The 16469-nt window shown below is 42.5% G+C and overlaps 1 protein-coding gene across 3 annotated transcripts in view; it reads left to right on the plus strand.

Annotated features, from left to right (window-relative positions):
* The window catches only part of PTPRG (protein tyrosine phosphatase receptor type G), a 402944-nt gene that overhangs the window by 311929 nt on the left and 74546 nt on the right, over positions 1–16469 (plus strand). For all 3 annotated transcript variants that reach the window (XM_040569169.1, XM_040569170.1, XM_040569171.1), the window contains 4 exons: positions 5959–6143; positions 8159–8267; positions 10048–10097; positions 12109–12904. In XM_040569169.1, the coding sequence (XP_040425103.1) occupies positions 5959–6143; positions 8159–8267; positions 10048–10097; positions 12109–12904 (1140 nt within the window). The remainder of the gene's footprint in view (positions 1–5958; positions 6144–8158; positions 8268–10047; positions 10098–12108; positions 12905–16469) is intronic.

The raw sequence follows: 16469 nt of genomic DNA on the forward strand, positions 1-16469 counted from the left end.
AATGCCTGCTGGCAAAGTACAGGCAAAGGTAAAGGAAAAATACATGCTTCTCTTTAAAGCAATTATCCTTATATATTAATAATGTCATTTATAAGCAGTGCGAGAAGTTAACAGCATACAGGAAAGCAAAGCAAATGCAAACATTTAGTAAAAGGAGAAGGGCGAAAATGTTGTAAGTGTGCCTCTCAGCACTTCTCTATGTATTAGAGCATGTGTTGTCTCTGCATATGATCCTCGTAGTCTATTTGTTATCCTTTGGGAACACAGCCCTCGCTGAACTCCGAGATTGAATCAGACAGCCAAAAGAATGCTGTTGTTTGTCACGGGTCACATTCTCTTCTCAGGCATTTCCACCGTGCCACACCAAAGCAAGGTAGCTGAAGCCAGCACTGCATCACCTCCATTACCACGATGCTGTTGGCATGGCACTTAAAGCAAGTGTGAGTTTTCTCATTGGAGTATAACCCATATTTCTGCATTTCGGGGCTTATTTGAAGTTTTAAGGGTCTAATAATGAGCAAGGATATATAAGTGTGTATATATAGGTACATACGGTTGAAAGTATTTTTCTTCCCTTCCCTGTTAGTGGCGTTGCTTTTGTCTTGACTGCAGTCAGGATTGTGCAGGCTGAGTGAACGTGGTGCAGTATTTTGCCAATAGCACAGGCATCGATTATGCTGTTTTCAGGCTTCTCTGAAATCAGCTAGTGGAACTTGGGGCTGAGTTGGGCATCGTGGCAGCAAGTGGTCCATCAGTCCTGCAGACCAGCTCTTCCAGCTCCTTCCCAGTGCTGAGGCAGAGGGGAAATAAGCACCCTCTCTGCCCCGAGAGCTTGGCCACCAACTTGATTGCCCTTATGGGGAAGAAAGGAAGGGTTGCAACCCCTGTATTGGCCTCTCAGTTTCTCCTCTCCTGACCTTGTGGGAAGAAATCCCCTATCTACCATGTGCTTCACTCCTTCATTGCAAGGAAGGAACAGGATTTCTTGCCGCCAGTCCCTGTGCATTTCCAGAACAGGTGAGAAAAAGGAGAAGTGAAGCCCCTCTCACTTATGGCCAGCAGCTGCAGACCTGAGCAATACAAGCCCCTCATCCCTGTATTTTAGCTACCTCTGAGCACTCCTGAGCCAGCAACATGCTGGGGGCACATCCCGGTGCAGATGTTTCCTCCCTCCGTGTATGAATGGCTTCAGAAGACCCCTGCCCAGCTCACCACAAGGGATTGAGGACTCCACTGGCACAGTGCTTTTCTGTGCAAGAAAAATGTCACAGCTCTACCACACAATGCATATCCCACGGCATCAGGGAGAGGAACAGCAGTTTTGTATTGCTGAGACATGAGGGAGAGAGTGGGATTTTCCAAAAGAGGGAAAAAGAACATAGCTAGAAATAACTGCCTTTAAAGTGGTGACATTTCTATGCACAGAAGAGCTAACTTGGAACATTTTTAGAGGATTTTATAAATCCCTCTGAGCCCAGTACCACTGGATTCATCACATGAGGCACCTGCGGTACAGGGAGAAGATATACAAGAAATAATCCAAAATACAGTTCCTGTGCTCTGTCAAACTTTCCCTAAATAGTTCTTTTTATAACCGTAGGTAGCATATGCAAAAAGCATAATGAAACCCAGGAAGTTTGGCTGGTTTTGCTTTTCCCTCTGAAAAACTGCTTTTTTGTTAAATAAAAAAAAAAAGCTGTTATAATCTCTTACATGCCCTTTCCGCAGTCATGGGTGTATCTGAATATCAGTGGTTAATTTTTGCAAAACAATAAGCCCCCTTTTTGTCTTTCATCTCTCTGAAATGGAGCTGCCAGGAGCTTTTGGATTAAGCTTTATCGGGCTTCAGTTAGGAAAGCCTTGTGGAGGTTACGTAGCCAAATACAACATACAAATCAAATTATGGAAGAGATGAATGTGGAGTTGTTAAATTAATTTTGTTTGTTCCAGCCCATTGGAATGTTTTTAACATGAAGAAAATAATTCTCTGCTGTATGGCTGGCCTGGCCAATGTTTAGGACCGTATTAGCATGCTGCATTTGTCCACAAGTGGCAAACAGGTTTGCTCTAGGCTTGAGTGAGCCCTGGAGGACAAGGCTGGCCAAGATGCTGGCTTGCCCCCGGCCTTCCCGGGCAGGCTGATCTGCAGTGAAGTGACACAGCCAGGCTGCCAGGCAGCCCCCCATGTGGCCGACAGCTGGGAACGCCGCTACGTCAGGTCAGAGGGCTTCCCTCCGGATGCACCCTTGCAGCCCTCCTTTTTCTGCAGGACTTCTCCGAAAAGCAAGAGCCAGCGTGCCTGCCAGCTTCCCAGTTTGGGTTATCTCCAAGAGGACTGACTGTAAGCTGGTGAGCTTTGGGGTTTTTATTCGGAGAGGTCCAGGACATGCTCCACACAAAGCCTGCTGCATGGCATGGCCCTGGTGTTGCAAATGTCCATGCTGGTGAGTGCCCCTCAGGTGCAGCCCTGTGGCCCACGCGAGGCTGTTCCGCCTCCAGGAGGCCAGCAGTGACCTGTGGCTCGGGCATCACACCGCACCTATGCAGAGCCGGTTCAGGTGTCTCTGCTCTGGATTGCATTATAGCACGGAAAGTCGTCCTGAAATCCCCCTCGATATTTTTATTATCCTGAAGGATCTGAATTTAAAATAGAGCGTTAGTAATATTTTACCTAAAAATAGCTGAGATTTGCTATTTCAGTGTGAAATGTTGCCGGTTGTTGGGTTTGGTTCTTTTTTTTTTTTTTTTTTTTCCTCAAGCAGTCATGAATTCACTGGATTCTTTGCTTATGTAGCCCAGTTTAAAAACACAAAACCAAAATAACAACAAAAAAAAACCCACTCGTGTTTCTCTTCAATGCAATCTTATTCAATCCAGAGGAACATGCAGGCTTCCCAACCTCTTTCTGCATCTGTTTGTTCTTCAGCTGCACATTTTGTAAAATCAGTAGACGCTCTTTAGCATTAAAAAAAAAAAAAAAAGAGGAGCCTGCAATTCTTTTAATCTTCTACAGAAAATCCAAGGCACACAGAATATTGAAAGGAAAATTAGGTCTGTGGAAAATGCCAGTTGTTTTATAAATGGTCAATTCATTGCACTTTTTTCTTGCTTTTCAGACATTTGCTACATTATTATGTATCTCTTTAATTAAATCATCAAATTGAATTATTGGATCAAGTTTTTTTTTTTATTATTATTCCACTGTGTCCTGAGCAGGTTTGGTTAAATTAATAAAACCATATGTTTCATTTTATAAAAAAGATTTCTTTTTTTTGCCCATTCATAAACTGTAAAAAGAAAAAAAAAAAGTGGCTGAGCAGAAAATGCTGGTTATTACTTAATTACATCAGGTTCTTCTACGTGCCTTGGAGTTACTGAAACGAAGTCGTACTGAGTCATAAAAAGTTTGTAACGTTATTTACTGTGAAATAGCAGGTATCGTAAATTCAATCTCCTTGTAGCTGGCTGTGAAGGCAGCTTGCCCCAGTCATGCAGTGGCCCCAGTCAAAACCCATTAGTGTACGTCTCGGGGAAGTTACTGGAGTCACTCAGCTGCCTAGAGTGCTCGTATCCCTCTTGGATCAGGATGCACAGTCATGGAGGGTGTCTTAACTTCGAGCCTGTGAGTCTCCATTTATTTACCCTTCGGATATACCTGCTTCTTTCTCCTGACTGGTATGAGGTGTTCGGCATTGCATTGATGCTGGCTGCGAAGGGTGGTGTGGAATAGAGAACGTGGCAGTCTCCTCTCCCTAGGGTGGCTTGGGGTCATTGTCTGAAAAACAGCTCACTAGGGATGGTTCAGGGGGGTACTGCAATTCAGGTAGATCTCTCTGTCTGTCCTGAAGGGTATCTGGTTGAATTATTTCTAAAACAATTTGATGCATGATTACTTTAACTATATAATCTCTGAATATCCCCACGGAGGAGGACTGGATAGGACTTTTAGGTCTGGGTAGTCCTTCACTATGGGCTTCTGTCTCCCATTGGATTTGACTAGGTGGAGCAGTAAAGGCTGGTGTAGCATTTTGAGGCGTAATTCTGTGATGAAAAGGGCTTCAAAGGGAGCAGCTATGATTTATTGGTGCAGTTATCAATAAACGGTGATGTAAGTGAGAACTCAGAGGAAAGAGGTGAGCATGGAGAGGCACACCGAGGCTCACAAAGCTCTGTAAATCCTTGTGACTGCTTTCAGCTGTGCCCTCTCAGCCGTGCTCCGCAGCACCCGAGCTAGGTTGCCAGCAGAATGAAGTTTTGGTCCCTTCTACTCAACATAAGTAGAAACTTTTACTCATTTGGTCAACAAGCAAGTGATATGAGATACTGCAGGGTTTGTTTGCTTTGCTGGATCTTTCTGTGCTAAGCAGAAGGATCTGCTGCAAAACTGCAAGATCGTCACCACTCATGACAGGAGCAAACACCGAAGCCTGCCCAAGCATATTTCTGCAATATATGTTCTTTTGTTCAGACTGCCTACGAAACGTGAATTGTAACTGCACAAATACATTTGTCAGGTGTTTTTCTGTTGCAATGGTAATACTGTTGTTTACAACATCTATTCATTTTTATTTAGGAACCCTAACTATTTGAGTATTTCAGAGCTACAAGACCAACCTGGAACTCCAGGCCTAGAAACAGACATTTCTCCCCTTCAGTACAGCCAGGACTCCCTAGAAGTGAAATGATGTCCAAATATATAGCTACAGAGTTCGTGTAACCTGACTGTGCTGACTTTAAATGGAAAAGTCATATTGGGAAAAATAATTTTGAAAACAGTATCAGCACGATGGGCTAGGTGACACTTTGACTTTCCCTGGCAGAAGTGGCCATCTCCTTTGCCACAGCACATGTGTTTAGGTATCATTTCAAGTCATTTTTCTTGGTTCAGGGTTTATATTTGGAAAACGAATTTAAGAGTCTGTCCTGAATTGTGTATTTTAAACACGATTTTTAAAGCTTGGAAAAAATCTAAACTCTATAGTTGGAAAGTGCGTGATGGACTTTATAGATAGCATATGAGTGCCATCTAGTGTTCTTCATTAGTACCTTGACCTTCACATTTCAATTGCTTGAAAAGTATTTTCTGCAGCGGCTGGGAGCGGGCTGTGCTCTGCATCACATGAGGTGTTCGTGCTGGTTTTGTGCCAGGGCTTGGTCTTCCCTGGAGAAGTTTGGGTCTGGGCATCTCCAGTAAGCAGAAGCTGTAGTTTCACCATCTAGTTAAGCTGTTCTGTGCTGACCTCCCCACCGACTTCAGCTGAGGCAAGAAGTAACTTGTGCCTCTCTGCTATGGATGTGGTTAGGAAGCTGTGGATTTCGGAGGCTGGCTGGAGGGTTTCCCTGCCTGTTAAGAGAAGGAGATGGCTGAGGGCCATCAAGGCTCTCTTCCCTGTGCTGGTGATATTTTAATGACAAACAATTCAGAGACTGTGAAGGAAAACATGTAGAAAAAGGAATGAAAAGTAATTGCTTCTCATGTACAAAAATGTACTCTGTTAAGAGGAGAGTGCTTACTGAACTAATAGCGTCACATTTTCAGAGCTTACAACTATTTCCAGAGCCTGCAGAACACACCAGACTACCCCCTTCATACGGCAGGAGACTGTGTGCCAGGAAAGGTGGGGTTCAGATTTAAGTGAACTTGTGAATGTTGAAATGCACAGCTCTTAAGTAAACAAGTTAAAATATATGTGCAAATGCCAGGACTAAATTTAAGTCAAAGAACTAAGCAACTTGCCTGCAGAGAATGGTTTCTCTCTCTACCTTTACTCTGGAGAGCAGAAAGCAGCTGCAGGTGGTATTAAATCCCATTGGTCTCAGTGGATTGCAGCCTAAGCTGTTACTGGAGGCAAGGACATTAAAGAAAAAAACACTGGCTCTTAGAGTGAGGCACAGTTCTCCCTGTTTGTTTTCTCTCAGTTATTTAGGAAAGCTTCATATATTTTTCTTCTTTTTTAGCTTGCAGCACTCCCCCGGTCAACATGAAAGTGCAGCCTGTGAACAGGACAGCGTTGCTTGTAACCTGGAACCAACCAGAGACCATCTACCACCCTCCAATCATGAACTACATGATCTCCTACAGCTGGACTAAAAATGAAGACGAAAAGGAGAAGACTTTCACGAAGGACAGTGACAAGGACCTGGTAAAACCACAGCATCAACCCCAGACATATGTGTCGAGCTATCCTTATATCGTGTTCTCAGTAGAAGTAGAGGAGGAAAGCTGTTGTTACATTACAGACAGGCTAGCATTTGACTTGCTGTGAATTGCTATTAAAATGTTAGTCATTAGTTGAACATTGCCTAACAGACTACCCAAAACACTGGAGTGTGAATTTATAGTTTATGTGAGTGCATAAAGGACTAAATCTGCAGACACATTTTCATGTACTGTTGCTGAGAAGCAGCTGGCTCAGGAAATAGTTAGACTATGAATACCTTTTGGCTTCTGTTCAGCTCACAGATTTTCACATTAAAATCCTCGATCCCCAAAACCTTCTCCTGGGTTCAGGCTTTTCCCTGTGTGTAGCCCCTTGCAGTCTTTGGAGTAGTTTCTGATCAGTAAGTGCTGCCTGTAGTACTTGTGTCATCAGGGCTAGAGGATTGTTGCAGAGTGGCCCTGTACAAGCACTGCCTCAGCCTGGCTGTAAGAGAAAGAGGGAAGAGCAAGACAGTTCCAGCACAGATGCAAACACTGATCTATCTCCTCCATTTAGGATTTGATCTGCTTGTCATTCCTGTCTAAGTGGAAGCAAGTATTGTACCGGTCTTTAATGTTCTCTGCATATGAAATCAAAGTGACATATTCAGGTTTGAAAGGCCTCCGTTTATTGTTAATCAAAGAAAGCCTCTAGAATAATGAAATCAGTAATTGTATACGCACATAAAAAATGCAGTAGCACAGAGTGTTATTCCTAATGACTGTTATCGTTGGTGTTTTTTTTTTTCAAATACACAGTCCTCCGGGCCCATTCAATCAGTTATACAATAATACTTCTCTTATTCCCTTAGATGAAGATTCTTTTACTTCATTTCCATTTATATTTTCAATTTCCCCACTAGACATTGTTATCTGGGTCACATTAGGGAATGATGTGCCTCACAAAATCAGAAAGGAATCTATTGAAAGGCACCCAAGGTTATGATGTATTGTAACCTCTCTCTTGTCATAACTTCGCACTCTTAAGGGAGATTTTATTTTAATCGGGTATAAGGAGGAGAGCCTTAATCAGCAAAAATGAGGTGGGCACAGAGACGGCATCCTGTTTGAAGTAAAAGAAATAATTAAAAATGCAGGGGATGTGTTGGAGTGATAGCTTGGAAATAAATTGCAGTGAGACCCTGTGCTGTGGAGCAGAGCTTGGAGGTTAGGAAGGCAATGACAGCTTAGTCTATTTTAGGGGCAAGAGAAGAAAGAAACTCTTTTTAAAAGGAAAGTGGAATTTGCCTTTATTGCTCTGGCAGAGACAGCTGGGCTGTCCCATCTTGAAACAGAGCTAGACAGTGTTTTGCTAAAGAGATTACGGGTATTTCAAGTGATCTATGCACCTACTGGTGCTGTCTGCTTGAAGCCATGAACTGACATGATTGTGGTCTAAGGCAACACAGAGAAATTGCTGGAAGGCAGCAAGGCAGTGTCTTGAGTGTAAGAGTATATAGGGACATCCCAGCCCAGGGTGCTGAGCAATCGTGCTATATAGGCCACCAGCATCAAATTGCCATAGCCAGTTAGTTGCAAAATAGTCCGTTTGAACATACAGTGACTCTCTGGGCTTATACCAGGTTCAGAACTTGCGTCTCCAGCTACAGAAACCTCGTTTCAGTTCCTGTAAGGTCAAATAATTTGTGGCGTAGGTATTTCTGGGGAGAGCAGACTCTCAAACATAAAGACTGTCATGAGAGCAGATGTGGGACATGTTCATGTCTTTTTCATGGACAGAGTCAGCAGGGTCTGGGTGCATCGCCTTTATCCCAGGGACGTCGTTTGACTTTTGTCTTGCCCTCTCCCAGGGGACTAGTGAAAATTTCCATTTAGATAAGGGTTTGTCTTACGTGGCACAAATGTCCTGTGTTAGCACAATGCTTTATATATTTCAAACTGATCGTGGACAGTACTGTGGGGGTAAAAAACTGAATAATATCTATTTTTTTTAAACAGAAGGCCATCATTAGCCATGTCTCACCTGACATCCTTTATCTGTTCAGAGTTCAAGCAGTTTGCCGAAATGAAATGCGTAGTGACTTTAGCCAGACTATGCTCTTTCAAGGTAAAAAACCAAACATTGCATACATATTTTTACATTAAGTGACTCTGTGTGTGTTTAACATTTCCTTTGCAGAGTGCAATATGGTGTGGAATGATTTCAGATGATGTTTGAATGCGTGCAGATGATGCTCGTTTCATATTGTGACCAGTGACTTTATTAGAGTCCTATTTCCAATGATGAGGCTTTGCCTACACCTTTCTGCTGGCAGGGGTTCATCAGTTTTTAGGAGAATGCAGAGATTTTCTTGGTATTAGTTTTCTAAAACAAATTCATTGAAGACTGTTTATGCATCAGGGGCACAGCTATAGCAGAATATGAGTCTGTGGTGTCTGCTTTATGTAAAGGGAAAAGGAGATCAGCCCCATGTTGAGAACCAAATGTGGAGAGGTTTTACCATGCTCACAACATCACTGATTTCCAAAACAATTTAAGTTCATAGGAGACAAAACCAAGATATGGTAGGAGATTTTTTTTCTCCCCAAGGGCTAAAGTTTTGCTTCTACCTTGGAATTTATTGCTAATGTTTTTATTAAGTAGGGCAAAATTCGTCTCTGCTGAGAGCACCGCATCCCACTCCAGTTTACAGATGTGTAAACCTTGGAATGGGTAACAGAAAGCAAAACAAGCAGAGAGTTAAAAATTCAAATTCTTAAGGTGAAGCAAAGAGTTACATTAGTTAGGTCTGATGCTGTATATATAATAGAGGCTTTTTTAATTTTGTTTTTGGAAAACAGGGGTTTAATCCTAGGCTTCTAGACCTTAGCATCTGAAATATATCAAACTGTGGACACGATTTAGTTGTGTTCCAGTACCCATGGCATGTGCCACGGTGTTAGCAGAATTGCAGGGAGAGCAGGGATCTGACAAGAAATGTCCTGTCTAAGCAATATCTCCTATGTAGCTCACAGTTTCTTAGTTACTTATCTATTATCTCAGCATAGTGTTACGGAGTTTAAGTGCCAGGCAGAAGTCAGAAGCCAGTGTATTACTGATTATGGCCTCTTTAAGCAGATGATAGAATGGAAAGATTCTTTGAAATTTGAGCGTGATGCGTATTTACAGTTAAAGGAGTAAATCCTTATTGACAGTTTTGACAGATACTGTCTGGGAACTCTAGCCCAGTGTTCAAAACAGTGGAAATGATACACACATCTGCAGTGGAAGTAAATGTTACGTTTCCTCCCATGTCTACCCATAAAGAATTTATTTTCCAAATCTTTGGCTGTACACAAGATCTAACCTAAAAATAGCATCCACTTGAGCTTTCAAAACATTTTTCAGAGTCTGATTATAGTTGTACTTCAGGTAAATAGTGATAAAGATAATATTATCGTAAGGACATAAAGAAAATGTTATTATTAGCTGCTCTGGCTTCCTGTGTAAGTCAGGACATTTCTTTCAACTTGGGTTTGAAGGAGAGCATGTGTTTTCTGGCAGTGTACTTAACATCAGCATTACCAGGCTTGAATAAAGGCAAACAAATCTCTCTTTAGTCAAAAGTGCAAAGTTAGGTGAGTAATACCAAGGTTGCCTTAACTCCAGACTGAGACCAGCATACATGTTTTGGACTTTATTGCATGCAGTGGGTCTTCTCTGACATTTTCCTGCCAAGTCTTTGGTTAGTTACCAGTTCATTCACAGGCCTCAATTTCTTTACCCTCCTGACAGGTTTAATAGTAGCAATTCAGCAATTGTTTAGCAAGAATTGTATAGTGATACGGCTGTCAATTCCTGAATCCCTTCCTTATCCGCTGAAACGCTGTTATTCTTTGTTTCTCAGCTAACACTACTCGAATTTTCGAGGGGACCAGAATTGTGAAAACAGGAGTGGTAAGTTGTGGTCATAAATCACTGCAGTGAGCTGATGGGCATTGGTAATTTGGGGCAGCGTTCCCACCAGGTGGCAGCACGATGTTGTGAATCTGCAGCAGGCCTTTGCTTTCCTGGGAAGGTGGTTGTTCAAACCGGCCACAGAAGGTTTCATAACCTACCTAAAATATTGAAGGGATTTTGGCTTTCTAGCTTCGCATTCCGAGAGCCTTAACCACTGGGGAATCAAGTGTTAAAAAATCTTCCAAACTATATATTGAGTTCATTTAATGGGGTTACATAATCTTAATGATGACTGTGGAAATAAATTTAACTGCTGTTATTAACTATATAACCAAAAGTCTATGTGACAGGAATCAGGCTTCATGCACAGCATCTTCATTCATCCAATGCTTTAAAGTTATCTGCTACTGTGTGAATAAAACCTTAACAAACTTTTTGTTTTAATTTTAATTCAGGTGAGACTCTTACAAGTCACTGAAAAAGGCTTTTGTATTCCAGAATCAGAAATGTTGATACATTTACAGTAAAAATGGAATACGTTCTTTTAGTTTTGAAAGCGCCTGATGAGGTTACTTAAACTATCTGTAACCTAAAATTCTCGTATTCAGTGCACCGAACTGTTCGATCAAATTTATGGACTGAATTCATGCTATTGAATTTGCTATAAGTACGTTGCTTCTGTTTTTATTCTGTTCCAGTTTGATATACTCCTTAGTAAGCAAGTAATGCATACAAAGCTTGAATTTGAATGATTAATGTTTGTTTAATGATGTGTAGAGGTATTCTAGACATATAAAATCTGCTGTCAAATTTTAATACTCAGTCCAGCTTTGAGACCATACATGCCAGCAACAAGCAAATCTCACAACGCCTTAGGGATTTATGCTGATACATATCCGAAAGTTTAGATGCTTATTTAAAGTTTTGGCTTGAAATCTTTAAAGCACAGGTTTTCTTTTGAGATCTCTGTTTCTCTGAGATTGCAGCTGGTCAAAAATAACGTGATAAAGCCTTTCTTGTTTTGCTGCAGTATTTCAACTACATGGCCTGATTGAAACTGGGAATTGCAGAGAGATGCAGATATACTGTTAAGTTACAGATTTCAGTTCCAGAAATGCATAGACATTTTATGGTCTTGTTCAAGGTTTAGCAGGACCTATTTAACTCTTGTGTGCCCATGTATGATGTGTGCATTTCCACCTAATGCTCTTCTTGCTGATGAATTCAGTAACGTGAGACATTCTTGAATAAGTTGGAGAGGGAACACAGTAAAGTGGTCTGAGCAGGAATGTTGATCCCGGCTCTTGCACAGAATTACTCCTTGGCCTTAAACAACTGACTGAATTTCAGCATTTTTTTCCACATGTAATTTAAGGAAGTAGATTACTTGTCTAGTTCTTCAAATATATACCAAGGTTCTGATCGGTAAATTTAGGAAATAAAAATAGTACCATCCAAGGCCCTCACAATGCATGTGGGAAGAGCCAGAGTTCCCTGTCAGAGCAGACCCACCGGCCATGGATGCACATGTTGGCAGCACAGCTCTTATTCTGGGACAGCCCTTATGTAATACTGTATTTTTAAACTTACGTATTCTGAGGATTAAAGAGATGTGAGCAATGCAGCTAAACTCATTAAACTTCTTTAAATCTTTTCCCACCCCGAGAGGAAACTTTACACACAAGTCACCAGTGAGATGGGTGGAGAAGGTCCCACTGTAAAATAAAGATAATAATAAAGAGGCTTTTGATGATAATGATTGTTCAGAAATGGCAAACACAAGTTTCCTCTCAGCGTTGTTTGCCATAGTGTGGCTCTGTTGCTTGTGCTGTCCCTGGCTTGGCCTTGCATCTAGGTGGTTTAGGTCTTTCATTTTTAAAAGCAAAATTGCATTTGTGTAGAAAGGAAAGGAAAGCAAAAGAAAATTGATCCCAGGTAGTATACTGGGGCCTCTGCTGATGCTCTCTGCTGTGTTTTCTTCCTCTCTTCTGCCGTTGACCTCCTCAAGCCCACGGCCTCTCCTGCCTCCTCAGCCGACATGGCTCCCATCAGTTCTGGCTCCTCCACATGGACCTCCTCGGGGCTCCCCTTCTCCTTTGTGTCCATGGCCACGGGGATGGGGCCTTCCTCCAGCGGAAGCCAGGCCACCGTGGCCTCGGTGGTGACCAGCACCTTGCTGGCAGGGCTGGGCTTCAGCGGTGGCGGCATCTCCTCCTTCCCCAGCAGCGTGTGGCCCACCCGCCTCCCGGCGGCGGCTGCCCCCAGCAAGCAGGCCGGCCGGCCGGTGGTAGCTACCACAGAGGCCCCGGCCGCCGCCTCCCCAGGGCCAGAGCGGGACTCGGCGCTGACGAAGGACAGCGAGGGAGCCGAGGAGGGGGAAAAGGATGAAAAGAGTGAAAGTGAGGACGGAGAGAGGGAGCATGAGGAAGAAGATGAAAAGGATGCCGAGAAGAAGGAGAAAAGCAGGGCGACAGCAGCCGCGGAAGCGCGCAATAGCACAGAGCCCAGTGTGGCTACGGCTTCCCCCAACCGAACTGCTGAGGAGGAAGGAAATAAAACCATATCGGGTGAAGAGCCAAACCAAAACGTTGCCCCCAAGGCTGGACACCCTGAGGAGAGTTTTACTGAAGCAGATGCTCAGCCCCAGCCTCTCCCTTCCACCCAAGTGCCGCCAACATTCACCAACGAACTTTACCTAGGGAAGATCCCAAGAAGACCAGAGACAACAAGAAAACCTCCTCCAAAGGATGACAGGTTTCCAGAGGAATACCCCTCAGATAACAAATTCATCACCATTAACCCAGGTGAGTGGCCTTGTTTTTACCAGCATAAGGCTGTTGGAAAATTGCACAAACCAAATTCCTTACTGATTTGAAGTTGATAGATTTTTGTGGTGCCTGGATTCCATGATGGACAGGTCATTACAGGACCAAACCAACAAATTATTACTGGGGGAAATAGAGAGGAAAGAATCATATTTTTGTTTTATTGGGACAGATTCGTGCTACTTGTTCTTCTTACTAGAAGAGGAAATTTGGAAAAAAATGTTTTGGAAAAGGCTACATGAAGAGTTTGTTGTTGTTGTTTTTAAAGGGGTGGGGAATGCAGTGAACTATGGTTTTGAAATTAATTTGGAAGATTAGTTGCTCTGCAGAGCTGGTGTTTCATGGGAAGCTTGCTCTGTGTGCTATAAGCTCATTTTGTTTGTCTGCAGGATTCTCCCTGATTGATTTTGAGACATTCTCCCAAATATGGGATTGTTGGTGGTTTATTTCTCACCACAAAATCTACATGCTCTGATCTTTTAAGACCAGGCACCTGTTTCACTATGCTTACCTCCTTTTTTTTTTTTTCCCTGTGAAAAAAAATTAGCCAGGCAGAGCTCACAGATTTGCTATATTTGTCTTGATGAGAATTAATGATGCTCCTGTACACATCAGCTCTGGATATATGTACCTACTCCACAGTATGTGCACAGCAAGTACAACCTTTGGAGGCATGCCCTGGTGATCTTGTGCACCAAGTCTTGTGTGGTCAGAATTTGCTGCACAAGCCTGTGCAAACAGATGCCCGTGGTGCTCCCAACTCACTGTGCAGCAGGTCCATGCACATATTTCTGCTTGGGAAACTCTACGCACTGGTGAGGAGAAATTTGCAAGGAGCAAGTGGAGTACTTTCATACAGATCTATTTGCAGACTAAGGACTGGGATTTAGATATGGCAGTGAGTTTGTCTGAGTGATTGTGTATATTACAACAGCATTTATAAGATAGCGCATGTTTTTATTTTTGCTTGTTTTTTTATTGTTTATTTTGATAATCTATAGACTGTTTTCTAATTTTGTTTTTCATCGAAGCAGCTCTAGAGTTAGAATACTGTGAAAAAAAAATTAAATATTTATTTTTCCCTACGTTTACAAACACAAAAATGCAGACATTGTGCACTCAGTTATAGCTCAGAACCAATTTAGAAAACAAAGCTAAATCCAATCTTTAATAATATTTGTTACAGAAATGCTGACCTGACTGTAATGCTGTGAATCATAACTTTTCTGTAAGAGAACAGATTAGTGAAGAAGCCAAGAAACCTGCACCAGATTTTGCAGATTATATATATATATTTTTTTTTAATACAATGCTGTTTTTCTTATTCCTCACCCGACTATCTTCTTGAAAGTCCAGTGCTCCCACTAAGTGTACTGTGAGATGTCTGGCAGCTTTCAACTGTCAGGCAGCTTTCAACACGCCACTTGCCCTAAAAACCTTTTAGCAGGAAGAAGGGAACTTGTCCTCACCACACTTTGCAGTGCTGAGAGTAAGCATTCAGCACCATTTAGGTTTGAACCCCAACTGTTTGATCTGCATGGGTGAACCTGCCTCTGGAGTGGCTGTCTTTAGTTGGTCTTTTTGCTTGCTGGTTTCTCATGCACCAGATTCTTGAATGGCCCAAATATGACATCCCTAATATAAGCCCTATCAAAAGCCCTCATGGCTTATTCTCAGCCTAATGTAAATTGAAGGAAAGGTGGGTAGCTGGTCATGCTTCCTAGCTCCTGACAGAGGGATTGTTGTTAGATTGGTTTTTATTCCATGAAGAAGATAAAAATCAATGAAGAGTTGGGGAAATATTGTTCATATTGCTAATAAGTACTTGCTGGTTGTATCCTCCTAGTCTGTAGTGATTTCTGTCTCTTTTTAGCATGCAGAGAGCTATTGCTGAAAGTGGTTCAATACAGCTTTGCCTCCTACCAGACAGGCTCTTTTAAGAGCTCTGCTCACTTGCAGGCTTGGAGGCTTGAAGTGACCCTACCTGAAGACTGCACACAAAGATGGATCGGTCTTGAAAGGACTCTGCAAATTAGGTTTTTCCATGCTTATATGGGGGGAGAATAACTTCTGAAGATCCTTGTATCTTACACATCTGGCTTCCATGTGTAGAAAATAAAATCTGAAATAACCACCATTAGCTGGGGGAAAAGATATGAGAAAAAGTCATCTGTTTCACCCACGCTGACCTTGGTTGAATCTTTGTTAAACTTCTGGTTACATACCTGCCCACAAGGGAAGGAGCTGTACCATATTTTCAACTTCCCAGACAAGCCTCTCCCAGATCCTTCAGGGAACCGAGGAGGCTACTTGGTGGCAAAAGGGCAGGAATGGCTCTTCAGAGAAGAAGGTTGCATTTGTGCTACTTTCCCTGAGGTAGAGGTTCATTCCCTGTCCTTGACTTCAAGGGGGAGAAGCTAGGCTGCCCACAAGTGTGGCAACTCCTTGCCTAGAAGTTGGGTAAAGCTAACACTTCTCAGCTCTGAGAAGATTTTGAGATGGGGACAGAGGTTTTCAGTCTGAATCTCTCTGCACCAGTTGTGAGGATCTTGTCCTTCAAAGTCTCTTTAGGTGAGTTTTTCCTCCTTTTCTTTGCATCTTTTGTCCCCAGGCTGCTGCAATGAATAGCTGAGGTCTACTTTACCAGGAATTTGCCCAAATATTTCACTAGATGTGTCTGAGTAAGGCCTGGCTGACCTTTTGGGGTTGTTAGCCCTGTGAGGAGACTTAGGAACGCAGACAGAGGAACTTTCCCCCAGGCTAGATCTGGGTTACCAAAGATTCCTGCCAGCAAAACCTACACCTGGGAAATTGGCCCATAAGTCAAACACAACCACGAAGCCTGAAACTGGTTTCTTCAGGTTAATTTTTTTCCGTAGCAATATGGAAATCTGTAATTCATACAAACAGACCAGACCTAGCTCACGCAAGAAGTTGAGTTCGGTGAAACTCCAGGCATAAGCAAGACCTCTTCCTGTGAGGAAAGGACTTAAAGATTTTCCACAACCAGGTGAACCTGAGATCAAGGCAACAACTAGCAAAGTCAAGAGGATATTGCCAGAATTGTCTGAAATAATTCCTGAGGATCAGGACAGTTAAACAAAGGTGCAGCTCACTTCTGAAATGAGCTGAGACAATGCCGCTGCAGCTTACTGTGTCCCGTAGAGAGCAGAAACTTTTTTGGATGCATCTTTTCACCAGGAAATCAGTTCTTAAAAAGCTGTCAGGGTTTCCAAAATGTTTTTGTGAGTAGAAAGTTTAATCATTTTAAGGAGTAGAAAATTGTTTCATAACAATGTACACTTGTAAAATTAATTATATAGCATCAAATTAGCAGTTGTAAGGAGATAACTGGATGGGGAAGTACTCACGAGTGTGGATGATTAGAGGAGAGCAGGGAACACATGAGAAATTACGGGGAAAGTGCGAGGCCAATTAGCACAGCAAGGCTCATTTTCTTTTAGTGCTTATTTCACACACACATACACACACCTCTCCTGAGGCCATGTCATTATTTTCCAAATGGCATTGGCCTCTTCTTGTC

Source organism: Cygnus olor, chromosome 10, assembly GCF_009769625.2.
Source record: "Cygnus olor isolate bCygOlo1 chromosome 10, bCygOlo1.pri.v2, whole genome shotgun sequence".
NCBI lineage: Eukaryota > Metazoa > Chordata > Aves > Anseriformes > Anatidae > Cygnus > Cygnus olor.